The 26,415-nt window shown below is 52.8% G+C and overlaps 1 protein-coding gene across 2 annotated transcripts; it reads right to left on the bottom strand.

Annotated features, from left to right (window-relative positions):
* LOC147571426 (liprin-alpha-4-like) lies at positions 1–26,324 on the bottom strand. 2 transcript variants are annotated; one of them, XM_086696423.1, is made up of 9 exons: positions 26,028–26,324; positions 24,360–24,506; positions 23,916–23,964; positions 22,724–22,858; positions 21,063–21,146; positions 18,962–19,093; positions 16,250–16,329; positions 12,972–13,113; positions 1–1,018 (listed from the first exon to the last, which is right to left on the bottom strand). In XM_086696423.1, exons 1-9 carry the CDS (start codon positions 26,036–26,038, stop codon positions 965–967), a joined length of 834 nt encoding a protein of 277 aa, XP_086552549.1. In that variant the 5' UTR covers positions 26,039–26,324; the 3' UTR covers positions 1–964. The 2 variants fall into 2 exon arrangements, with proteins under 2 accessions (XP_086552549.1, XP_086552548.1); XM_086696422.1 differs by lacking the exon at positions 23,916–23,964.
* Between the last annotated feature and the right edge of the window lie 91 nt (positions 26,325–26,415).

Below are 26,415 nucleotides of genomic sequence, written 5' to 3'. Positions count from 1 at the left end.
TTTCCGTAAGAACAATAAGGCCTTTATTAGAGTTGCACTACATTGTTTCCAGGATCTTGCATCTTGCTCTGTGCTGAGCACCCAGCGCCCTGGCCCGAGGTGGGAGACCAGTGCACCCTGATTGGTCCTCTGAGAGTTCTGCTGCCAGGGGTCTAAGGTTCGGGTTGGGGGGGGGGGGAGAAGGGGGTGGGCAGGGTTTCGGGGAAGAGGTGGCCAGGTTGCCCCACCCAGGCTTTCTGGGGCCTCAGCTCCCAGGTTGTGCGGGTCACTGCAGGCAAACTGCCCAGGCCCCCGGGGACCAGGCTCAGAAACAGCATACCGGCCCTGGGAGATTGTCACAGTGTTTCAATCAGCTTTCCACTCCAAGTTTCTTTAGCTGATAGTTAACACCAGATATTTTTAATCTGTTCACACTGCAGAAGAAAGCATTGCTTGCTAGAAAAAGTGTAGTTAAGGTGAGTCATTAAAATACAATGACAATTGCTGCAAATTAAGTCTGATTATATCAAAACCATGGTTGTAGAGCTAAGGGACATTCGTAAAGGATAATGCAGGCTGTGTCACGGTGATTTGACAAACGTGGTAAAATCCTTTTCTCTGTCAGGGCTTCTTAACAAACAATTAAACAATGATAATTACAATACATGCACAGGTTATAAAAGCCCTGTATTTGTCGTAGGATTTATACATACAACCATGATAGTACATACACTTGAAAGACTAAACTGCGATATAAGAACATCAATTGATTCCAAAGGATATTTATAGCCCGGATATACATGAAAGTAAGGAACTATCTATAGGGAGTGACAAATTTACAGAAATGTACGAAACATTACATGCTAAATGAGTTTCTCGATCCTATTCACGAATTTTTCAGTAATTAAATACTGTAAGAAAATATCTCAGGGTCCATATAACAAGGATTAACAGATGAAAGATCTGGTTGAAGTTTCAAATGTAGTCACTGCTGGGCTCTGCGTGCTGCAAGACCATCGGTAGAAGCAGTGTGGGTAAACTGCAAGATAAAGGAAAGAATCAGTCTTAAGACATCAGCCCGAAAAGCACCTTCCAGGGCCCCAGGTGGGGCCTAGCGCGTGCCCCCCGTCCCCAAAGACCTTCCTGGCTGAAGAGATTTGAGAATCTAGAGAAAATATGAAGCATTTTGCATGACCAATGAGAATCATTCGATTGAGTTCATACTGGCTTAAGACTGAAAGTTACCAAATTAAAAAAAAAACAAGATGAAGGAATCAATCAACTATTCTTTTTTTTTTTTTCAGGATTTTAAGTAATCTCCATTCTAAAATGGGGCTCAAACTCACTACCCTAAGTTCAAGTGTCATAGGCTCCACCTGGCCTCCAGCCAGGAGCTCCCAACAATCAAACACTGTGGCTGAGACAGGAAAACAGAATGAGAGCAGCACAAAGCCCACCCCCCGAGGCCCTCAGAGCAGGGAGAAGAGGGCTGGGCTCTGGGGCCCACACCCGAAATCTCCAAGTTCAAACTCAGCCCCTCAGAGGGCAATGTGCTTCCGCTTTTAAAAGCTAATCTCTCAACTGAGAGGCCACCAGCGTCACTCACGTGAGGACTAGAATCCTCTTGGGCCTGGTTCATTCAAGAAGGTGTGCGTAAAACAAGCCAGCCAGGGCCTGCTGACCTAGGAGCTCCAGCAGACCAGGCAAAGGCCAGTGCCACTTGCTCCCGAACGACCAGGAAGGTCAGCTCAGACCTGGAAAATCTCCTACTGCTCCGACAGCAAGCCTGCCTCCCTACCACAAAAGACATTAGCAGACACTGAAGCCAAACTTCTTTTTTTACAAAAAGAGTGGAAATACAGTTTTCTCCGGAAAAACTGAGAACACACCAACCTCTTTAAGTGTAAGCACACAAACACCAGAATCCTCTTAGCAGGTGTAGAGAAGCTCGTGTGTGTGTGTGTGTGTGTGTGTGTGTGCGCGCGCGCGCGCGCGTATGTGTATGTGTGTGTGAGTCTGTCTATGTGTGTCTGCGTGTCTGTGTGTTTCTGAAAGTCCCTAAGTGAGCCTGCTGCGGCTGTCCTGGCTCACACGGACATTGCGCAGACAGGACACAGGGTGTCCGACTGTGGCCTGCATGGACGGTGCCCTCTACTCACCAACAGGAGGCGTCGGCAGGATTAAGACATGACTGGCTGAATCCAGCCTCTGTGGTGCAGATACTATGCCTGCTCCAAGCAACACAAGGGGCAGCGTGCAAATGCAGCATGCGGTTAGTCTTAAAATAGCACATGAGGGCACAAATACAGCCACACACATTCTAAACCACAGCAGCAACCACTGAGGGCTCCCGGGGCACTTCTGAGTGGGGTTCTCTCCACCCGCAAGCAGCCGGGGGAGTCCCCGGGAGTTCACTCTCAAATAGCAATGGGGCAGTAGAGGCCATGAAAACACTTTCGCCGTGTCCATCTGCCATCTTGGGAAAGAGGGGCCAGGGCTGCCCATCACATACGTAGCTCTGCGAGTGTCGCTCTGAGGCTGGTCCAACGCTCTGAGGACACCCACGATGCCTAGTTGTAGTAGTTGAGAGAATACGCTAATATTCCATCAGATAGAAAAGTTAAAAAAATCTCTTTCACTGTGAAACTTTGATAAGCAGAAGTGAGGAGTAACCTTAGATCATTTGAGCCTGAGCATGCCACAGCATCTGAACGCCTTGTTACATATGAAGTCGGCCATTCTCCATCAGTGTTCACATTCCAACCCAAGAGCCTCCCATACCTCCGCCAAGAGGCTGGGGCAGAGCAGCACGTCACATACAGACCAGCAGCGTCTTCTCTGGCTGCATAGAGGACAGAGAGGAAGTGACCCAGAAGCCTGCAGGGAGAGTCTCTGCTGACCCAGCAGGTAAGTCAAGAGTGTCTTGATCCACATTGCTATCTCTAAGAAGGTGCCCTCCTGAAGCTTCTATCATCATCCTGGGAAATTACAGGACCCATTGTGAAATAAAAACCAAAAATATATAGTAAGGTCACCAGCCCTTTAAAATGACCTCACTCTGCAAGTTTGTTTACAGCTGTTTACCCCCATTCCTGACAGCCATTGGGGGCCCCCTGCCCAGACGGCTGCCCCAGGCGGTAAAGGGAGGCAGGGCCATATTTGTGCCAGGACCCTGACCGGGCACAAGTCAGGACAGTCCTGGGCTGACTGGACCTGCCGCACTGTCTTTGTGAAATCACCTTCTTGCTATAGAAGATACTACCTTTTTGTTTTCAAAACAGTCTTTAAGCTGCGGACAGTGCCACACGCTAGGACAGTCCCACCGCACCCTTTCACGTGTCCTATTCTCGTCACACTCGAGTGTTCTTATGGCAATGAAGACAGTCTTAAGTAGTGGTGTGGGAGTAAATCAGTCCTGGTGTTGTATAAGGAGAAATCAACACTTCGTGTCTTGTTCAATAAACGACTGTAACCTTCCCCCAGAGCACAGGGCCCTGGACTGCAGAGAGACCTCCAGGCGCCCCCAAACGCAACTTACAGGCTCTACTGCCAGGCTGCCGTCAACGTGTTATGATGTGAAAAATATTTCTCAAGACTATCAAAAGTCAAATACCAAAAGGAAAGAAACCAAACTCCTCACCTCTGTTAAAATATTGGTTTCTCAATAGCCCATTGGTTTGGGTGTTTTCTACGTTTTTGCAGGTACATTTATTTATTTTTGAAAGAGACACAAACAGTATGAGTTGTGGAAGGGCAGAGAGCTAGGGAGAGAGAGAATCCCAAGCAGAATCCCCATTGTCACCGCTGAGCCCAATGGGAGGCCCAAACTCACGAAGTGTGAGATCATGACCTGAGCCGAAAGCAAGACTCAGATGCTTAAATGATTGAGCTACCAGGCACCCCTGTTTGTTAGATTTTCAGAGAGAGAGGGAGAGAGAGAGAGAGAGAGAGAGAGAGAGAGAGAGAGAGAGAGAGAACGATTGTGTGTGAGTGAGATAGGGGCAGATAGAAAGGGTGACAGGGGACCCAAAGCAGGCTCCACGCAGACAGCAGCCAGCCCCATGCTGGCCTCAGACTCACAAGCAGTGTGATCATGACCTGAGCCAAAGTCAGACACTTAACCAACTGAGCCACACAGGCGCCCCAAAGCTCATTTGTTAATAAATTAAGAGCTAAGCTTAACTTGTAAGGTAAAATTATCTCCGCATTTGGAAGAGTAGTCTGGTACGTGATCCCTACAAACATAATAATCTACGTTCCTTTTGTTTTTTTTGTTTTTTTTTTTTTTTTTTGATTTTACTTTTAGGAAATCTCTACCCCCAGCACAGGGCTCAAAGTCACAACCCAGAGATTATGAGTCACGCTGTCCTCTGACTCAGCCAGCCAGGCATCCCCAAATATAATACTTAACAGTTAACGCAAATTTAGATATCATTAGGCTGAAAACTTATTTCACCAACCCTTTGGTCAGTCGCCATGACCAAAAGGTGGTTCGACTCCCATTCCAAGATAGCACGAGCCTGAAATCACGAGCCGACACCCCAAAAGTTAATGTCAATCTAAAGGATGACAACATATTGCAATTGCGTCGAAACCAAGACTTCAAACTCAAAACAATACCCATTGAATCCTAATAGTGTATTTTCAATCAGAGATGTTAATGTGGAGTCCATTAATGGGCTTGATTTACTTATCTTTGAGAGGCAGAGAGACAGCATGAGCAGGGGAGGGGCAGAGAGAGATGGAGAGAGAGAATCCCAAGCCGACTCCAAGTTGTCGGCACGGAGCCCGACTTGGGGCTCGACGCCACCAACTATGAGATCATGACCTGAGCCCAAAGCAAGGGTCGAGCGCCGAATCATCTGAGCCCCCCAGGAAGCCCACAGGAATGGGCCTTTGGGGAGAGGGGTCCATGCTCTCCGGGAAATTAGACAAGGGTGCCGTGGAGGGGGGTTTGCAGAGGGGACACTGAGGGCATTCCCAAAGGTGTACAGTGTTCTGTAGAAGGATCGAAAGAGTCCTGATTCTCCACTGAGCCCATGAGTCGAACAGAATTCCACAGGGAAATCAGAAACAGAAGCCATGAAACTTCCACGTGGCACACGAAGTAAGAGTGTTTCTCTCTCCACATAAGAGCTAAATGCACGCCAGTCTCACGAGCCTGTGAGGGGAAGGGACAGGCAGAGCTCAGGCAGGAGGAGGCAGCACCGAGGACTCCGTGCCGCGCAAAACAGACCGGGTTTGGCGAGAGAGGACTAGCTGTGCGGTGAAGCTACGCGCTGCCTTGCTCTAATACAGGCTGCGGGGTCTCCAGCAGGAGAGCAGTGGGCGGGTGCAGACGGCCCGGTGTCACCTGTGTGTGCTGGGTCGGGATCTGCACCAGAAGCGCCAGGGCGGTGACATCGAAGGTCCCATCTAAGGCCATCAACGTGCCGTGAACTCCACCGTCTACGCGATTGTTGGCATCCTCCTTAAGGCCGATCGATAGGACCCAGCGAATCCCCGGGTCCTTCCTCCAAACCAGCACCTCTGCCGACAGTAAACACCCATGGCCACGGTGGCTGCCGAAAGCTCTCTCCATCACATCCACACCCTGTAATGCAGGACAAGGATCTCCGCTGTGTGCCCCAAGCCTATGCTTCAGCTGCACACTCCGGGTGTTCTGGAAAACCTTCCTCCCGTCAGACAACACTGTTGGCCCCGAGCCTGGGCACCTTGTCACTTCAACACAAACGTCTCAGTTCTAATCGCAGAGCCCGCTTTGTGGACTCGGTTGAAAATCAGAGAAACCTGAAAAGACTCCCCAGCATATTAAGAGACTGTGACGGGACACCTCACTTTCATGCAAAGTAATAACTATTGCATTTGCTTTAGGACACATCGAAAAATCACCAGATGATTCACTAGTTACTTCTGGTGAAAGACGGCTTCTGTCAACTGTGAAGAGATTTAAAATGAAGTACACAGTACAGGAAACACATATACCCAGTTCATTTCCAAGGTCTTTCACTAGGTAAAATAACAGTTGTTCAAACACATGGACACGCTTAAAACACTTACAGATCGTTATCACATTTCTCTGTAATAACTCTGTAATAACTCTGAGACTCATTCTCCTGAGGCGGACATTGTCACCACTAGGCACCTTTCGTGGAGCCTTATGGGGCTCTACCTCACCGCCACCTCCCTGAGAACTTCACTCCTCATAGCCCACTGTACCCAGAAGCCTTACCAGAAACAGTCGGTTAACACATATTTTATAAGTGACGTGTATATGCTGTATTCCTTCATAAAACAAGGTAAATGTGATTAAGAAAACCATAAAGAGGAGAAAATACATTTACAATACTCTACTGGATGGAAACACATAACTTGCATACGAGTGGACCTGATCTTCAAACCCTGGCTGTTCAAGGGTCAACCGTATGTTTCTGGGACTGGCCGTGCATGTCCACAGAGACCACAGTATGATCCACTCTCAGACACTGCGTGATACCTATGGTAACACAGAACCCAAGTCAGCGATTTGAACATCTCAGCCCCGGAGAAAGTCACCTACACACACTCTGTGAAACTGAATCAAATGCTGGGGCAAACAACTCAATAAACGCTGTCCTCATACGACCAAGTACTTAAACCATACCTCCCGAAGATGACAAAATAAACGTAGGAAACACAGGGGAATGTTTTGGCCAATTTTGTGACCTCTGGACTTACAAGACATACACATTTCTGGGAGCAGTGGGTGTGACAGCCAGAGGGCACTACCACGAATCTTAACGTTTTCATTACAGAAAGTATAAGGATGTGGAAGAAAACACACTGGCAACATCTAAGGGACCGAATTTTCCCAGCATGGTTCCAGGAGCAAAAGGCCCTGGAGGCCTTTTTATGTCCGTGGAGGACATAATACTGCTTTGCAGCTATAGAGTCTATTGACCAAACGAACAGCTACTGCTTGAAAAACAGGTACAGCTGAAAAGTGCTCAGCAAGGTGACAAGAAACACAATGCTTATTTTTTAAAGTTTTTGGTGTTTTTCAGCTTGTGCGCCCAATTTGCGGAGTCCCAGGGCACCTTGGGAAGGGTTTTCAATTCCGTGGCTCCAATTCAGCGGCTGTGGGGAAGCAGAGTGATGAAATGGGAGGTGGGGGGTGTCCACAGCCACGTGAGGTCTCCCGACACGGGGAGGGGTCCGCAGGCAGAGAGACCACGGATCTAGAGGAATGAGGCCAGTAAGACCACCCACACGCTGGAAACACGCAGGGGACACCAACCTGGTCATGCAGGCTCGTCGCTAGCGTGGCTGGGGTGGACCTTTTGTCTTCTGGTGAGCAACCAGCGGATGGATTTTGTGATGCCCTTCTTCTTGGGGGCGTGGTTCAGTGAGTCCCGGCTATTGCTAGTTTTGCTGAGGCTGCTCAAGGGGCCATCCCGAGAGCCCGGGGATCTGGGGGACGCACAGGAGAGCATCTTCCACGCGTGCTCGTCACACGACACACCGCCCCACGTGATTAGAAGCACAATCCCCCAGCTTCTAGGGAGGGCTGCGCCCTGGGAGCTGACACTCTCTCCCTCCCAAGTATTATCTGGAGTCCAAGCCCCTTGGGTTGAGAACGCTCGGCACCCCTCCCTGGCTGTGACCCGGGAGCACGGAGGACATGCACACCTGAGCCACCCCAGGGCGTGGTGCGAGTAACAGAGGGGCTGCTGGAGCTGCGTGGTGGGGGTGGGGGGAAGAGAGCATGGCTCCTGACAGCCCCACAGGGCACAGTGCGGCCCAGGGGAGGAGCCCTAGGGAGCATGTCACCCAGGATCCACCGGGAGGAAAAGGGAGGTCTCAGGACGGCTGGTGCGTAGGATCTGAGCAAACGAGGCTGCCCTACAGCCACCAGCATCACAAGACTCCGGTCTTTCCCACCTGCCTTTTGCTCTGCTGGCCACACCCAGGGCACCCAGGCAGGTATCCCAAGAACGCCGTGCACGTAAGCTCGGTTCATTGGCCTCTCTTTGGAATCGCTGTTCCGACCCTTTCTCCCCCATGTAGAGATCAAAGGTTTCTCAGAGCTGAAAACCAGCGCACAGGCATGTCTCCTACGATGCCTGTGCCCCTTACTTTGTGGCGTCCCTGATGTCCTCGTGGCTGGCCTTGTGCGGTGCCCCTTGCTGCAGCCTGTCCAAGCTCAGGGACCTCTGGGAAGAAGGAGCTGACGGTCCACATCGTGTCCTTGCCACACGATCTTGTGACTCTCCCTCCAAAGGCAGCAACTGTGGGGTGGAGAGGAGAGTGACATGAGTTCACCGTGCGCCCAGACAGAGGAGCACACGGCCCTGAAATCACAGCCAGCAACTCATTTGAAAAGCTATGAGCTGTGCTTTGTGCAGGGTCCAAAACGACTTCCTAGGATCGGCCTAACGCCAGGCGAAAGGGTGGATTCGCGTCCGGGCAGTGGGCCCACTGAGACCCCCAGCCCATCGGCACCGAGGGGTGTACCCTCCCCAGGACCTCGCACCACCAGGAGCCCGGCCACAGAAGGTAGAGGCGGAGACCCAAACCATGTCACCATACACCACGGCCAGCTGAGAAGGAAGGTGTTTGTTTCCTGACGCCGTTCAGGGCAAACCCTGGTGAGCACGGAGCCCTCCCGTGCACGATTGTCCAAAGCTCTTTGTTTGGGGGAAGTGGAGCGAGCTTGTGGCCTAACCCACTGTCACTTCTGGTAGCGATGCAAGGCTGGAACCTACGGGGACGTGTGTAAAGTGACAAGGCACCCAACCCCCTGACCCCACACTCGGGTCTGACTTCTGCTTCTCGGGGCCGTTTCGGGTGATGTTACAAACTGACGGACTCATCTGCAGCTTACAGACAGTCTGCTCGACACGGTGGAGACACAGTGTCCCGTGGCTGCCGTCACGACAAATGAACCCCTTCAGACTCCATTTTTCCTTCTGTGACAGGCGGTGGGTCTGCGGCTATGTGGCTGTGGGCCCTGGAAAGGACCGTGGGGCCACGGACCCGCCAGCGTTATGACCCTTGACAGGTCCTGGGGGTGAGGCAGGGCCGGATCTCACGAGACACACGTGTAGGACTGGCGAGACAGGCACAGCCAACTGGGTTTGTACCAGGACCTCCGAAGCTGCACGGGGCTCGGGACACCCATGGCGGTCAGCACCAAGCGGAGCTGAGCTCAGGGAAGACACAAGCTTCACCAACAGCTCCAAAACACCTGCCTCCTCTCCTGATTTCCTGACAATCGGCAGACAACAAAAGGCTACCTTAACAGGCTACAAATTATCCACATAAAAGCAAACAGGGTCAGACTCCCTCAACACAAGTAGATTTCATACCCAGGTGGAAGCAAGGATATGGAGAAAACAAACCCAAAGGGGAACAGGACGGGGAGCCACGCTAGCGACCAGGCTATGAGGTGAGCAGAGACGGAGGGCTCCGGGAGCACACCCTCCCCTGGGTCACAGCGCAGTCCACACACAGGCCCCCGCCCAGCACTGGGTCCTGCCAGACTTGTGCCTATGGGCCATTTCAGTCTCAACCAAAACGGGAGGCTCCCGCCAGGCTGGGAAGTGCAACGCCCGTGCTGGCCCTGTCTGCACGGACCTGACACCCACTGCCCGTACGCCTAGACTTCATCCCCCAAAACCTCCAAAGAGCCCTCCAAGTAGCCATCAGTGAGCTGCGGGAGCAGGCCGTCCTGCCTGGGTGTTCATCACGCGACCCTCTGTTCCTTGAGAAAGTCTTGCTACAGAGGAAAAGGCAGCACGAGCCAGCAGAATGCAGGGCGTGCTCTGTGCCCCGGCGCCGATGTGAGCTCCTGATCTCTGAGGACCGTGCACCGATGGGCAGTGTGTGGACACCCCAAGGGCCGTGAACCTTGCGCTGTCCTCACTTACCAGGAGAGCAAAGCAGGAAAAAAAAGACGGTGATGAATACACCCCGGTCACAAAACAACCAGTGACCGAACTGGCACTTGAACGCAAGAATTCAACTGAACGGACACACCGTCTGTGCAGTGGAGGGGCTCCCCCAGCTGCCGCCCAGCTCTGTATCAGAGGCACGGCCCTGTCAGCGCATGGCTGGGAAGGTCTGGGATGGGGGTCCGGTCCAGGGAGCAAGGCATCCCAGTTATGAGGCGGACTGTCTGGTCGAGGGTTCCGTCCCGAGGCACGGCGCTTCCCCTGAGGATGGGCACACCCACGTCATTGTCCTCTGGACACAGGAGGTGTCCTGTCCCGGCGAGGGGCACTGTAAATGGGAGGAGGGCGCCCGAGCAAAGGTGGGGTATGTGGCAGAGTGGTGTCGTGGCCAGTGTTTGCCCTGCAAAGTGTCCTCATGCACAGGACCCGGGCTCTCAGGCTCTGGTTGCACATCTGGAAATGGGCTAACCACACAAGCTGTGGCTCGCGGGGATGTCTGTGAGGGCCAGGTCACAGGATCCTAAACCACTGCACACACCAGGTGGCGAACGAACCCTAAGAGCTCTCTGAATGCTGCTGGCTACGGCTGTCAAAAGTGGTTATATCCCGAAATCGAAACTCTACGGCTCTGCTTCAGTAATTTCTCTTCCTAGAAACTTCTGTGTCTCATGGAACAAAGTTCGCAGCGCAGCGAGCAAGACACAAACGAGAGACAACGGCGAGCTCCGGTGGCCGTCGCAGGTACCGTGGAAACCGCACGCCGCGCTCGAGCTCCCAGTGGCTCCTGTACTTCCCCGCACACGCCAGCCGCTCGTCCTTACCCAGCTGTGGTGCTCACCGTGAAGAGACGGGCACTCTCCCCCACACCACAGACAAACACAGCTAGGTTGCACTACGAAACACTTTCGCTTTCTCCGATGCTTCCTTACATCGCTAGGCTGACAGAGGCATGCAAAGAAAGGAAGAGGAATCAGATTTACTGCACACTTGGAAGCTACAATTTCCAAGACGAAACGAGCAAACATATTTTAAAGAGAACAACGAGATGGATATAATGGAGAGAAGATTTAGAAACAACCACGACTGGACGCAGAACTTTGTTCCACCGCACATCTGAATGTAATAGGCTATTCGACATTTACCAGAGACACTCCCAATTATCACTCAGGGACGTAAAACTCCATGACAACATACACAACTTACTGAAACATGGCATCTTGTAGAACAAAGACGTCTAACAGGTGCCTATTCTAAACTTTCCTGTAACTGTTCTCCTTGTTGGAAACCAAGTTACACTTTTACAGTATCACCCGAGGGGATGCCGAAGTTCCCGCAACACCTTGTATAACACCAAACAAACCCACTCTGTTAACGCCCTGCTGGACGTGAATGTGAAATCCTGACCTCGAATTGGATTGACAACCTCTCACGAATCACTGTGCTGGTTACAGGAGGGTGCCCTGGGCAGGTACGTGATAAAAACGGGCTTAGGGGCAGGTGACAGCTTCACGTTGTAGGAGTCCCGAGTTTCAGTGTAGAAGGCAGTACTTGTGCTCAGTAAGCCCGTGAGATTTGGAGTCCTGAACGCGAGTGTCGGCACCGCAAAGCGTGCTGTCTGCATCGAGCTTCCGTTCATCTATGCTCAGTGCCTTATCTCTTTGGAAGAAACACTTCGTTTACAAATTATGATCTAGATCGTACCCGTATCCACCTGTACTATACAGCGATACGCTAACGACAATTTATGACTATTGGGGCAAAACCCCACTCTCTAATGACAAATGAAGATACAGGAGAAACAACACGAGCCAGCCACGAGTGACCACAGACGCGCCAGGGCAAAACAGCAAAATGACAAAACACAAACCACAGAACTTTTGCCCTGTGTCTCCTTCCAGCTAGCACTGCGTCTCTGCTCCCAACCAGAGTTCAAGTCCTCCAGAAATCTGCCCCTACTGTGTCTACACAGACTCTGGAACTCGGGCGAGCGGGCTTTAGCGCAAGGGCTCCTGGACCAGACCACCGTGGTCCTCGGCCTCCACCTTGCCTGGCCCCACCCAGCACGACCAGGCCACCGGTCTCCCTTTCCCTGAGCACCTGGCTCACTGAGCTCCTTCCACCTTGTGACCGCTTGCTCTCTGCCAGATCTGTCTCTCTCTCTCCACTGCCACACTTGGAATTGCCCAGAGAGCCACCCTTGGACTCTGGGGCTATCCACAGGTGCCCATCTAGGGACTTTTGTCAATCATCTGTCAAACAGAAATAGATAACTAACACACATCTCACCTTTTACTTCCCATTCGCTGCTGGTCTCCCCTCACTACACTGTGCACACATAGGGGTGCAGGCCTCTCCTCTGACTTTTTATCTATTTATTGTCTTCTTTGTTTTATTTCAAGTGGGGGAGGAGCAGAGAGAGGGAGAGAGAGAGAATCCCAAGCAGGCTCCAGGCGCGGTCAGCGCAGAGCCCCGTGCGGGGCTGCGGGGCTGCGGGGCTGCGGGTCTCGATCTCACCAAACCATAGATCGTGACATGCGCAGAAATCAGCAGTCAGACCCTTGACCGACTGAGCCACCCGGCGCCCCTCATCTGGGTTTTTCAGTCATGCTGCACCCTAGCTCTGGGACGATATCTGCACCAAACTTGTTCCATGACTACAGGTGCTCAAAACTTACACAAATATCTAAAAATATAGGCGGCTGAAGAGACAAAGGACAAAAGTACTTAAACTCCAAAGGTGAATTCTCTGTTGTTTAAGTTCGATGAAGACACGTGTTCATTTAACCTTTATTAGCATTTCAAACCCTTACTCATTTGCATTGTGCTGTGCTTAACACTAGGTCCTATCTTCATCCACATTGCTACTTTATACAAAGAAAGAACAAAAGCTCTCAAAAGTAAATTCTAAGGCAGCAAAAGAAGAATGGGGGAAGGGGAAAAGAGAAAGCAGCCTATCAGTCCCTTAGTTCCAGAAGAGCCTCACAGACAGAGGAAAAGGCAGGTGACATTGGAGCAGGCAGGTGGGTCCCACGAGAGCCCCCAGAGGATGGAGGTCCTTGCCTTGGAAGGCTCATGTCGCAGACGGGCCACACGGCCTTTCCGGTGGCGCCGCAACACCGCGCTGCTGCTGGTGCTGCTGGCATCCGTGGGGCTGTCCGCCAGACGGAACCTGGAAGCTGGGATGCTGCTGACGTGCGTCCGCCTGAAATATGGAGGAGAACAATCAAACAAACACGCGCACACACACACCAAGGTTGTTATCTAGAGAAAAGTGGGCTTTGTCAGCCAGGCCAGAACCCATCAATTGGGAACATGAGGTCACAGGAAAAGGTCTCCAAGGAAGGCATCCTTGCCCCTGGCTCCAGTGCAAGCCCGCTAGCCGGGCCCTGTGGAGACAGGGTCTCCCGGGCCCAGCAGGTGCAACGCATCCCCGCGGCCCAGACGTCCCCGAGGTGGAGCAGCGCCTGCCCCCGGTCAAGCTGTCATCCTGCGTGTCTGCACCACCTCCTGCCCAACTGACCGGAAAGCACTCCTGTACGTCCCTCTGGCCTTCACCTGCCACCGGCCCACATGTGCCAAGGCCCTTGCTGTGATGCCAGGTGACCCCAGGTTTTCCTCCACCAGCCACTATCGGGCGCCCCAGGGGCATCCGCGGCAGGATCCTCGGGAACCACACCTCGCAGCTCCCGTACACAGGAGGTGGCAATGCGCCCGGTGTTTCCAAGGCAAAAGCGTCTCTGGCCTCTGTGCAGTTAGACTAACAGACAAATGTCCCCCTTGGCCACAGAAGTCTCCAGAAAAGTTCCATGGAGCCCCGAGACCCTAGGGTGGAGTCACTTAATTGGGCTGTCAGCTGCTCCCCTCAGCAAAGGATCTGGGCACGAAGCGGTCAGCAGCTGCGAAGGAGCACCCGCCAGCCCACGTGCCCGGCCTCAGCAAAGGGCTCACCCTCCACACTTGAACCCTGCATGGGAGTCCAGGGGCTCCTCGCTCTCTGGAAAAGAAGAGAGGCTGCCTTCCATTTCACAAATCCTTATGGTCTCGGGAGACAGAACACGCCCATCTGATTCACATCAGCTAAAGAGGGGGCCCCTGGAGTCACCCCTTGTGGCCTGGAGACAGAGCCACCACGACAGGGCGTCTCCTCTGTGGTGCTTCAAGCTCTTCTCTGAGGCCTTTCAAGAAACGTCATTGGCACGTGCTGCCTCAGGGTACTGCTTGTTTCTAAGACAGCCAAGTCGGAACTGGCCGCTGGCCACAACCATCTTCCCCTCCTCTGGTCCCCCCATTCCCAGAACAACTGCTCACCTGAGCTCAGGTGGTCTAGCTTCACCGCTGTGGGGCCACGACACATCGCCAATCGGGGAGAGCCACACACGCCGCCCCGCATGGGACCTGGCATGGTTCGTGGCTCCACCGAGGTTCGCGTGTGTCCCCTGACTCTGACACCCTATCTCAGGCTCCCTGGCTCCCGACCCCACCACCCTGCATCCAGTCCTATCCCAGAGCTCTCTCCCATCTGCCCCGCCTGCGTGTGGAAGTTGGTCCGTCACCTTTCTTTTCCTCTGTAACCCAGACCATGTCATCTTGCTAGAGGAGGACACAAACGGAAGACGTGGCTGTGAGGTCGTGCCAGGAGGGCTCAGCTGTCCAGCCTGCCTGCCGCCTTCTCAGTCTCGTCCCCCCGGCCCCCGGCCGCTCACGGCGACACAGCTCCCACCAGCCTCGCTTCTGCCACCACACGAGAGATCACTTTGTGAGACGGCTTCAAACAGACCCTGTTCCTCAGCCGGTCTCCTGCCCGGTGTCTTCTGACCACAAGGCCACCTGTGACCACGGACAATGCCTCTGCAACCACGGGAGCACTGGGATCCTCTCTATCCTTCTCCTTGGCCAGCTCACCTCAGGCGGGTGACGGGCGTGGACGTCCCTCTTATGGCAACTGCCCCAGGGTGCCACCCTCCAGGGGCCTGCACAGCCCCTTCCCTTGAGAACTCCAACATGCACTCGAGTGGCCTGCACCGCATCCACTGTTTGCTCCCTTGGCCTCCTCACACATACCCGTCATCAAGCCCTGGAATGGTGACACTCAGCACACTGGTGTCTTGCTGGCGAGGATCTCCGTCAGCCAACCAAGAGGCTGCTCTGTGCCCGGATCTTCCTGTGTGCTTCTCTCTCCGGACACACATTCGCTGTGCCACCAGTAGTTCCGTGGACAGGGAGGGCCGCTTGGGACTCTACCTGCCCTGACTTCTCTCTCCTACAAGCAGGCTCAACACGGACAGCCACAGCACACCCTCGACTCTCCCGAGAGCCCACGTCGGCAGCCGCACAGACCCCAGTGAGGCCTGAGTGGGCCTGCCTTTGGAGCAGGAGCCTGCTTCCTGCACCTAAGGGGGCCCAGTCAGCTACTCGAGGCACTGTCACACCAGAATGACTCTCACATGGTACATATTTCCTATGTACCATGGAGGTACATGAAGCAAGCAAACCTTTGAATACCTTGCTGACAGTTACTGTCTGCAGGACGCAGCTCACAAGCCGGCTGACCCACTCCCTCACAGGCGACTCACCAACGTCCCAACAGAGTTGCGGCGATTACCTGTCATTCTCCAGTCTTTTCAAAAATATAAGAAACTGCGAGCACTGCGCTAACCCCACCGATGTCAAGGTGACCTTCACAACCATGGCCACGTGTGCACTCCCATGGTGACCTCACTGGCATTGCGGAAGGGACCATAGCTTCCAGGGATGCTGGGCCGAACCTGGCAGGCTGGACCCCTCCTAGCCCCACACCATCACTGCCACACTCGGGGGAGGGAGGCCGCAAATAAACCCACCCAAACACGAACAGAACTTTTCCTAACTTCTACTCCTCCTCCCATGGCTGTGAGCTCTGTCAGGCCTCCCGGTCTCCTGAGATTCCAAACCTAACCTCTGGAATGAGGTTTTACTTCTCCCTCTTGCCACCTACTAAGCTACCGGCTCCCTGAGCTACATCCAGTCCCTCTGCCCATTCGGCCAAAGGATTCCTCTGGAAGATACACAGCAGGTGCTAACGTATGTGTTTGTGAGGTGGTTCATGTTAGGCACGGTGAAGGGCAGTGTCCCCCCCAGCCCCGCCCCATCATCAGTTAGCTGGTACCTGGAAAATGGATCGCGTCAGACTACAACACACTCAGGGTTATTGTGTGTAACTCTGATCCGGTGCGGGTCATACCATAGCACACCCACGGTTCTACTTGGGAACCATGAGCTGGTTCAGGTCATACTGGTGACAGAGGGAAGCCGCCCCCAGCCGCGTCTCAAACAGATCTGTGAAGCGGGAAATGTCATACCTGTGGTGAAGCGAAGAGCCTCTCGATCTTGCCCGCTTTAATATGGCCCTCAGTGCTTCCATTTTCCGTAGAAGGTGATCCTGCAAAGCAGCAAATGACAACGACACTCACTGCAAGCAAGGTTAACTAGTCTTTGCATCAAGAGTCCGTTCAACTCAGAGCACAAACTGGTAGTGGCCAGAGGAGAGGAGAGTAGGGGCGGTTGGCAAAAGAGATGATGGTGAGTAGGAGGCATCAGCATCCAGGTATCAAATAAGGCCGTCTCGGGGATGAAAAGCACAGTACAGGGAATACGGTCCGTGATACCCTAAGGACTCTGTATGGTGACACACGGTGACCACAGTGATGGTGACGAGCACAGAGTCACGTGTGCAATTGTTGAAACGGTATGCTGTCTACTTGAAACTGATACCACACTGTAGGTTCATTAGAATTCAAGAAAAAATGGAAAACACTACTTGCATCAAGTGTGCTGAAATGCTGACCATCATAACCACGCTGGGTAAATTCAGCAGTTACAAACCCCAAGACCATTCTCTCCAAGAGTCCTCCAGTAAACACCCGGATCACCAAGTGAACGTCCTAAACCCTACTGAACAGTTAGGTCTCAGGCATAGCAAGGTTACAGAGGAGAAACACCGAGCCACTAGGACTTCTTCCTAATTATGTAGAGAGGAGCAGGACTTTCTGGGCGGTGGGGGAATAGCCCTTCTGTGTAATAGGCACGTGCTCCGTCGTGGACCCTCTGCAGCCCAGCCTCACGTCTGCACACGCAGCACCAGGGAGTAAAACCGACGAGGAGCTTTGGTCACACAACTACCCCCTAGGCAGTGCCGTCCCAGGCTGCAGACACCACCGCACGTGGCTAACTGAGCGCCCAAAATGGGGCTGGTCCCGACCACAGGGGATGGAACTGTGAGACGCCCCGTGGGTTGCAAGGACTGAATGTGGAAAAACATTGTAGAGTAGCTCCTTCATGTCTACACTATTTACATGATACAATAACATGTTGCCTGCATCGGGCTGCGTGAAAACTAACATCACCCGTGTGTTTGACCATTTCAAATGCAGCCTCGAGAACCCTTGGGATGACACCCATGTCACCTGTTACCTTCCTGCTGGGCAACGCTGCACTCCACGAAAGGTTTACGCGAACATTTTAGCTTTCGAGCGAACCCCCGAAGGGACTCAGAAATCTGAACCCCGTAGGCTGCTCGGCTCCAACTCCGCCACATGCGTGCCATTCAGACTTGCGAGCGTGGGGCCGCTCGAAAGCACAGTGGTGGCTCGCCTTGGAGGAAGTGTGAGCCCCAGAGGTCACCTGCTCCTTTCCAGTCTCAACCGATCACTGAATGAGTGAGAGACGGAAATACCTTCTCACGTTGCATTTCTTGTAACTGTTTTTTCAGATTGCCAACTTCTAACAGAGACTTCTGAGAAAGATACCGACAGTCCTTTAGTGTTGATTCTTTCAAACGTTCCACATGCTAGACCATGCCTACGTTTCTCTTTACAATAACGCAGCACCACAGACAAGGCATGGAGCCGATGGCCATACCAACGAACCGCGTCACATGACCACAGAGTGAAATGCTGTCTGTGAAACTGCAGTAACAGCCTTTACTCATCCTTTGTCCATGTACAATTTCTTCACGGATCACTGTCTGACTGTAAGTATGACAAGTTCCTACGTTTACTTGCAGCAGGTACACTGGTTTGTACTAGCTTTTAGGGTCTGTGATGCCTCAGTCACTTGGGAAACCTGACCTAAGTTTCGTACATATACTTCCAATCTCACATACAACCTTCTACCGAAAGGCTGGCCCCAGTGATCAAGGTAGAACCTCACGTGGGGTATAATAACGCACCTCATAATGGGTTTTACCCAAAACAAGTGTGTCGTGAAATTAGCATTGCTCACTGGTGTCTCCAAGTGACAATCTTAGGGAAGATTCTGGGCTCATCTACAGGGACACAGGTGTAATCAGAACCGGTAGTATCAGGTCCGCATCCAACTGTCCCCACCAGAGCTTCTCTCACAGAGATCCTATGATACTGCTTCCCTCCCGTTACACCTCAAGTGTGTCCGTTATGATGGTGTAAGAGTCCAGGCTTAGACTCTTTCCAACCCAGATGAAAAGAGGGAAGGCAGGAGATGGAACAGGAGATACTCTGTTTTCAGCTGGTTAAATGCTTGACAGAACTGCGCACTCCTACCGGTCCGTCTGGACAAAAGAGGTAGAAATTAGCTCCCCAGACAAGAACCAGGCTGAAGGTTCCAGCACAGGGGTGGCAAACGAGGGCCTGCCGACCACATCCAGCCACCGCCGGGTCCTATCAACAAAGGGGTATCGGCACACGGCCCCTCCCCTTAGTTATATACTGCCTATGGCTGTTTCTGTGCCCATCTTTGATTAGCATGAAGCTAGCTTACTCCTTACGTCTCAGTTAGTCTCAGTTACGTCTCAGTTAGTAAAGGCCCAGACCATACTCCTCTTCTAGACAGTGAGACGCACCTTCCCGCACGCATACGTCGGGCGGGGACACGACACTGGGAACTTAACGTAGGCCTGCAGTTTTTCCGCGTGAAAGAATCATTTCTACTTTCTACAGTGGCTGTTAGCCTCTGCTCCACGCTGCTCCTCAGGATCACAACGTGAGCGTCTCCTCTGTGAGGACCGGGGCACTCAGCCGCTGTCTCTCATATCCTACCTTATCTTCTGCAGCAGCCATTCTTTCCTTTAGATGACGCTGAAGACGCTCGTCAGATTCGGAAAGGAGCTTGTCAATAGTGCTGGACAGATGTTGATTAGTCTCTTCCTTCAGTTTTTCTCTCTGCCTTACCTGAAAGAGAAGACGCAGGCTTCAAGCCAAAGTGCGAACACCGGCTCAGGCGTGCGAATGACCAGCGGTGTGACCCACACGCACGCCATCCTCGGCTGCCCCTTCCCACGGCACTCTTTGGCGTGCTTGTGCGTCACTGCCAGCACCGACTTAGCGGGGCACACAAACGCAGGAACCTGCTTCCCAGGGGTCATCACTTAGCAGGTCCCTTTGTTTCTGGGAAACAAAACACGCATGGGCCCTCACGAATGTCCTCATTGTTAGCTCTCAGATGGGCTCAGGAGGCAGATGTACATGCAGGAAAGAGCATATTCTCAAGGGGATCAGCTGATCTACACACGGGAGGAGGCATATTCCGGGGCGGAAACCCAAGCTCAGATCTGGCCTCAGGGGGAAAGAAATGAATCCATTGACAAAACCCAAAGATAAAAAAAAAATCCCCTTTGGGAAAGATTCAGTGGTGAGAAAGACTTTGACCTGTTTTTCGTGAAATTCACACATCTCCTGAACGTTTTGTAATGGAAACTTGTATTTACCTCAAGTAATTTCCGAACGGAACCGCCAAGTTCACGGGTCTGTGTTTTATAGAACTCTCATCAATCGTATGGTTTAAAAACTTGTTCCTACCGCATATCCTGAATTAACCCAAAACAGAAGCGGCGAGGACAGGCCGGCAGGATTCAGGGGCTCCTGCCGGGCGGAGGGCCGTGGGGTACGGAGTACACATGTGCCCTGCAGTCGGGGGGCCCAGGGAGGAGGAAGAGCCCACAGGACACACCCGCAGGCTAGGCAATGGACAGTCCCTCCAGGCTCGGGCTTCCTCACCTCCAAGCCACACCTGCTGGCACCTCTTTCCTTGGGAGCAGGCAACAGAAAGCACGACCACCACACCTCACACGCAGCAACGGCCGTCACTCGGAAAAGACCCTGGCCACCCCACAAGAAGGGATCAGCACCCAAGTATTTTTCAAGCAAAGCAGCTTAAAAGTGTCCTTGGAATTGTCTCAGTTATAATAGAATCCTTATCTCAACACCTGTCCCTCCAAACTACCATACAGTCCTAAAGGCAATGAAGTGCTTCTCTAAGTAGGTGAGGTGGAATTCTCGGCCCAAGAGGCTAGCGTCTGGTTGTGCTCGCTTGTGTGCATGTGTCATGGCGGGCTGGGGTCGGCCAACGCGAGCCGTCACGCTGGCATCAGAAGCTTCACTCTGCGGAAACTCATGTTTTATTCTCTGACCCTGAGGGCCAAGCACACGAGTGTCTGGTGTAAGTTAAGGGTGAGTGTTTTGAGTTTTCTGGTGAAAACAAAACCCGATGGCCTTGGATGGACGTCCCAAGTTGGGGAGGCGGCTGCCTGCTCTGTCTCCTGGGTGTTTCATGTTGACGTCCGACCAGCTCCCACAGGGAAAAATCTCAGGGGATTCAAGGGACACGGGCCTCCCTTTCGTCAAGGCTCGATGACGCTATTCCTCTTCTTAGGAACATCTACCCCGACCTGTGCCTTTACATCTCAAGTAGAAATTCAGGATGTGGGGACCAAGGTCAGGCCCGTGACCTGATTTCAGGACCTCGGTGTCATGTCCTAAGGAAGGAGACCCCTCCTCTAGGCTGCCCTACCCCAGGCCAGTATCTCCGCTTTGGCCAAGGGACACCCACGAGGTCCCGCGTCAACCGTGAGTAGCTGCTAACGAGCTGGTGGGCACAGTGGGCTGTGCGGGTGCCTCCACCCCTAGGCGGCACTGCCTACGGGGCCCCAGCGTCCAGAGAACATTGTCCACAGGCTAGCAGTGTTCACTAGCATCCAACTCGCACAAGAGTGCACTGTACCCCTGATGGGATCGAGAAGGGGCCTGGCGTCCACGTGGGGAGAAGTGGGAAACAAGGGACCACTCCCTACCCCCACACCCCCAGCCTGCGCCTCATCCTCAACCACCGCCAGGTGCGCGGCTGCTCCGCCCGGACACGTACCCGCTGCAGTTCTTGGTTCTTTTCCTCCAGCTGGGCCTCCATCTGGCGCAGCCTTTCCTCGATGTTGCCACCCCTCTGCTCGGCCTGCGGGCGACAGCAGGGTCAGAAGAGCTGGCTGCCCCACCACACACGCTGTGCCTACGCACGACATGCTGTGAGCGGCCTTCTGCCTGCTCACAGTCCCTACAGGCCTCATGCGTGCCAGTGGGAAGCAGTGGGCTTCCATGCTGGTGACCGGGGGTAGGCAATGGTCTCGTCCCCACCCCGGGTCCCGGATCCTTGGACGGTGCCTCGTCCCCCGGGAGACACCCCTGGCCACTCAGCACGGACAGGAGGAAGCAGCAAGCGGAAAGAGCAAACAGGCGTGCTGCCTTCCTAAGCTGGGAAGTTACTTCCAACAATTTAGCTTCCTCAGCAGCACACTGTCCAAAGACAAAGGGTCGGGCTACACGGCTGACCAGGGACAGGAGAGAGGACAGGTGAGAAAAGAAATGGAGACTTGACATGCAGATCACAAAGGAGGAGAGGCTCTGTTGGAGCCTGGGCCTGTGGGCGCCCAATGCCGCCTGCCCGACTTGATGGCAGCCTTGAGGGTCATTATCCCGTGACGAAACCACCCCCCTTCCCACTGGGACCCTCACTGCACTGGAACCGCTGACACAGAAGCACCAACAGGCTCCCTGCTACAGGTTCCCTCAGCCCAGGTTCCGGAAGGATGGACTGGCTGCCCAGTCATGGGCTCCCTCATCCTGTGTGCATCACTCGATCCCAGCACCGCCCACATCATGTCTGGAAACTACCTCTTCAACTGCTGCCTTCCTCTGTGGGTGGTGAGGGCTGTGAGAACTGGGAGGGCAGGGACTGTGTCTGGCACGTTCCTCGACTCTATTTGTGGAACCTCCGAGTGAATTCCTTAAAGATTTATTTCTTACAGGGGTGGCTGGGTGGCTCAGTCAGTCGGGTTCTGACTCTTGGCTTCAGCTCAGGTCATGAACTCAAGGTTTGGGGCTTCGAGCCTTGTGTCAGGCTCTGTGCTGATAGCATGGAGCCTACTTGGCATTCTATCTCCTTCTTTCTGCCCCTCTCCTGCTCATGTATGTGCCCAGGCTCGCTCTCTCTCTCTCTCTCTCTCTGTCTCAAAATAAATGAACATTTAAGAATTTTTTAAATAAAAAAACGATTGTGTTTGAAAGAGGATAGGATTTTCTCATTTCTCGGAAAAATTCTATGCTTTTTTTGTTTTTGTTTTTTTTTTTTCCTTCGGTAAGCTCTACACCCAATGGGGAGCTCAGACTCATGACCCTGAGATCAAGAGTCCCAAGCTCCACTGACTGAGCCGGCCAGGCACCCCTGTCCTTCTCTTGCCCAAGGCTACTATCTTGAGCTTTGAGTCGCTGACTTAACTCTGAAAAGCAGTGAGTCTTAGATGCAGCCAACGGCAAACTGCACACGTCGGACAAAACCGGAGGGAACAAAACTGGGGATGATGCCTGCCGTTTGAAAAGCATTCCAATGTCAGACAAAGAAGCACCGAAAACAGATCTCAGCTGGTTCGCGGACTTTGGCACGCCGACGTTACCGGTGAGAAATGAGATACAAGAACGGACCGCCATGAAGTTGACATTCCCACCATGGGACCCAGAAGGAAACGGGGGCCCCACCTTGCAGAGGGTGGCCACCCTCTGGGCCGGCTCGGCTTCCACCTCGGGCAGCGACTTGGCCTTCCTCGGGGTCTGCTGCAGCTTCCGCTCCGCCACCTCCAGGCACTCTTGCAACTGGCGGTTTTGATCCGCAGTCTAGGAAATGAAGGCAAAGCATCAAAGTGTAGCAAGTCTTCTCTCCGTTTCCATTTTTAATAAAGTGAAACAAAATCTAAATGCAGAGATCTACTGTTAGTTCTGACTGAAGCCAACAGTTTGGTAGGTGCTTCAGAGTAAACCTTTCCTTTCTGCGAGGAGTCACCCACTTGGTCCTCCGTTCGCTACGCAAAACATGTCTTGCCAAACTCTTTGCTCTTCTTCACTATCTTCAAAGAAGTCTTTCCAAAGACAAAGTTCCCACACATTAAAGAAAACCCATCTTCTGGAGGAGCTTGCTCGCTCTTCCTGACCAGTTAAGGAGAGAAGGGTTCGGTCCTAACCCTTCGTAAACATATTTATACTGGGGTCCGAGGGCTCGCTACATAGGACATTCTGAGGTGGGCACATCAGCCAGCACAGAGCTTCTGAGAGCATGCCTGATGCCAGTTGAGTTCTTTTTGGAAGTGTACCATTATTCAACAAAAACACTCTCCCTCTTGACCAAAAACGTGGAAAACTTCAACGTGGAAAACTTAGACACGAGATTTTTTGTTAAAGGACTTTTAGGGAAGCCGAGGTGGCTCAGTCAGTTAAGCGTCCACCTTCGGCTCAGGTCATGATCTCATAGCTCATGGGGTCAACCCTGCCTCGTGCTCTCTGCTGACAGCTCAGAGCCTGGAGCCTGCTTTGGATTCTGTGTCTCCCTCTCTCCCTCTCTTGCCCTCCACTGCTCATGCTCGCTCTCTCTCTCTCTCTCTCTCTCTCTCTCACTCTGGCTCCCTTTCTCAAAAATAAATAAGCATTAAAAATATATAAAGTCATTTTAAAAATCATGTATAAGGTGAGGTTTTTGCAAGGTTAACGTGTGTTCCCACAGACTCCTTCCATCTTCTGTGTGCATATAGCTCTGTGTGTATATACAGACCACGTATCATGCTTGAAAACCCTCCAAACAGCATTCCTCCATGTCATTTTAATGGCTTCCTAGTATTTCACTTTGATTATCATTTTGGGTCGACTGACGCATTTGACAAACACACCAGACAAAGCTCACTCTGTTTCCAAGAAGCTGGATGTGGTTTTCCTGTTCAATGCCGGATGACCTGAGACAACCAAGGAAGAGACGTGCTGCTTCCCAAAACACAGGGTCTCACATCCTCACGCCAGACTGTGCTTCTGCACCTGCCATTCCCCCCGATCTCAGGTACTACCCAAAATGGCCAGCTGCCTACACATTCCCGGCCACTCCCTGCTCCTTTGGAAACAGTGCTGACAGGCAACAGAGTAACGTGCATGTAAGACAAGACAAAGAAGGAATCAAGGAGGGGAGCCCCATAACATGCTTCCATAAAATTCGAAAGAATTAAACCCTGGACGTTGAAGTAACCCCGCTGGTCAACACAAGTTTCTAAGATCCTAAAACCTTGACATTGACACTTGGTCCTTAACTTGACTTGTAATTAATAAAAGTGGAATGAAGTCCAACGAAACCAATGACCTGTCGATGCAGAGAGTCCTTCTTTGCCATCTCGTTTTCAAGTTTCTCCTTGAGGTCGTGCAGAGAGGTGGCTTTGTGCTGTGCCCTGAGGCAGCGCTTCTCAAGGGTAGTGATCCTGTCTTGCATGTCTTCCTTCTGGGCCATGGCCTACAGCAGGTATTTCAGAGGGAAAACAGGGAACGAATTAGCGTACGACACATTAACACACTCCAGACACAAAACCCGGGCGAAATCCTCATTTTCCAAACAAACAGAAAAGTAGCATCCTCGGGGCACCTGGGTGGCTCAGCCGGTGTCGCTCTGTGAGTTGGCGCCCCGCGTCAGGCTCTGTGCCGACAGTGCGGAGGCTGCTCGGGATTCTGACCAGTTACCCAGGCTTATTCTTTCCCATGTGTTCAAAGACAAACGGATAAGAAAGTCTCCCGGAAGTCACAACCTCGGTTGCCTCCGGACACCGTTGAGCTTTCCACAGAACAGCGACTTGCCTCTGGAGGCACACACCATGAGACAACCATCCTTTTTCCCGGGGAAAAGGCGGATGAAATCTCATCCAATTACCACAAAGTTGAAGCAGCAGTGGTAACAAATGGAAGCCAAACTCCACCTTTCATATAACTGGAAGTCATCTTCTATAGCCTAACCCTGTAACAACATTGTATCCCATGGTATCTGACACTGCAAATGGAACCAGAACGTCCTGCCCTGCGTTTCTTGTCCAACACCCGAAAGATTCCTCTTCCAGCCCTCCGTGTTTCCTAAGCAATTTATGTCAGCAGTCTCAAGAGTGAAAGTGATGAGTCCTAAGAAAGGATTTTCTAAATTCTCTGCACATTGAACTCTGCTGAGGGGTCTCTCCCCACCTCTGCCAAACAACAACTTCACTGAACAGGTTCTATAATTTCTGCAAATACTTTTGTTTTAAATTCCGACCCGATCTCACCCACACTAAGGTACTAAACAGACTGCTCGTGCACTTACACCCTCGAGGGTCTGACAGGGTCTTCCCGAGGTGGCACTGCTGGGCTGGGGGTGGGGTGTGCGGGGACTGTCCGCAAAGGGCAGCTCACAGTGACAGGAGGAGGCACAGAGAAACCATCCTACCCTTACTAGTCCTCTGTGACAATGATCAGATTCCCATCGACGACCACACGTGCAGAAGCGGCCGCACTCCTCCATGACCTTACACCAGGACCAGCGGGCTACCCCTCGCTCACTCTGACCGTCACGACCAGGAGCACGGAACCCCTGGGAGGAGGGCAGGGCGGCAGAGGCGGCCGTGACGGCCCCTGGCAGAGCCGCCCCCGCAAGGTCGTGCCCCCGGAAACGCCCTGGCAGCACCACGCTGGTTCCTACGTGCCGAGTGTGTTCCCAAAATGGACCGAGAGCACGGCATGGGCCAAGCTCAGGTGGCCCACACGCCACACCCGAGGCCACTCCGCCGCCTGCCCGCCAGGCCTCGGCAGGGGAGAGCCCAGGGAGGACAGATTCCACCACGCAGATGGGGAGGCAGCCCGCCCAGGCCCCGGAGTCACGTCCCGTTCTGCTGCTACTTCTACCAAACTCCAAACGTTCAAAACCCGTGGGAGACGAAGGACACACTGGGCAAGGCCGAACCAAACACCCCACGTTTGGCTCGACGACGGCGTGGCCATTTCAACTGACACTCACTTCACGGACATCTCTTTGTAATATGGTGTTCATTGCTTCAGAAAGGATGAGGTCTTTCCTGGAGATGTCTAGGTCCTCTTCCAGCTTGGCCACGAGAGTGCACAGGGTAGCCAGGAGCTCTTTCATCTGGCTCTGCACCTTTGAAACTCAGAAAGGGAAGCAACATGTGAGGGCCCCCACTGCTAGTCTTCATACGTTGTTTTAAAAACAATGGATAAAAAGGAAACCCCCTCCAATCAAATCCTGGCGTGATGTCTGGAGCTGAACTCTGCGAGTGGCCCCTAATTCTTCTTCTACGAAACTACACCCCTCCAGTGCCACACGTAACTGCTCTCTCACCTGGAAACAAAGGGATTGAGTTGGTACACAGAGGTGTTTCATTAGTCCT

Source organism: Puma concolor, unplaced genomic scaffold, assembly GCF_028749965.1.
Source record: "Puma concolor isolate L17-30 unplaced genomic scaffold, mPumCon1.1.hap2 unalloc_scaffold_28, whole genome shotgun sequence".
NCBI classification, from domain to species: Eukaryota; Metazoa; Chordata; class Mammalia; order Carnivora; family Felidae; genus Puma; species Puma concolor.
This window is presented reverse-complemented; position numbering and strand designations above follow the sequence as displayed.

What these genes read in the sequence shown, in the direction of transcription:
- LOC147571426 (XM_086696422.1), bottom strand. Translation starts at nt 26,153, where the DNA reads ATGAAAGAGCTCCTGGCTACCCTGTGCACTCTCGTGGCCAAGCTGGAA. An exon ending in AGGACTCTCTGCATCGACAG is followed by an intron (nt 22,859 to 24,359) that starts GTCATTGGTTTC and finishes TTCATTTCCTAG; the next exon opens with ACTGCGGATCAAAACCGCCA. An exon ending in TGCGACATGAGCCTTCCAAG is followed by an intron (nt 1,019 to 12,971) that starts GCAAGGACCTCC and finishes TTTATCTTGCAG; the next exon opens with TTTACCCACACTGCTTCTAC.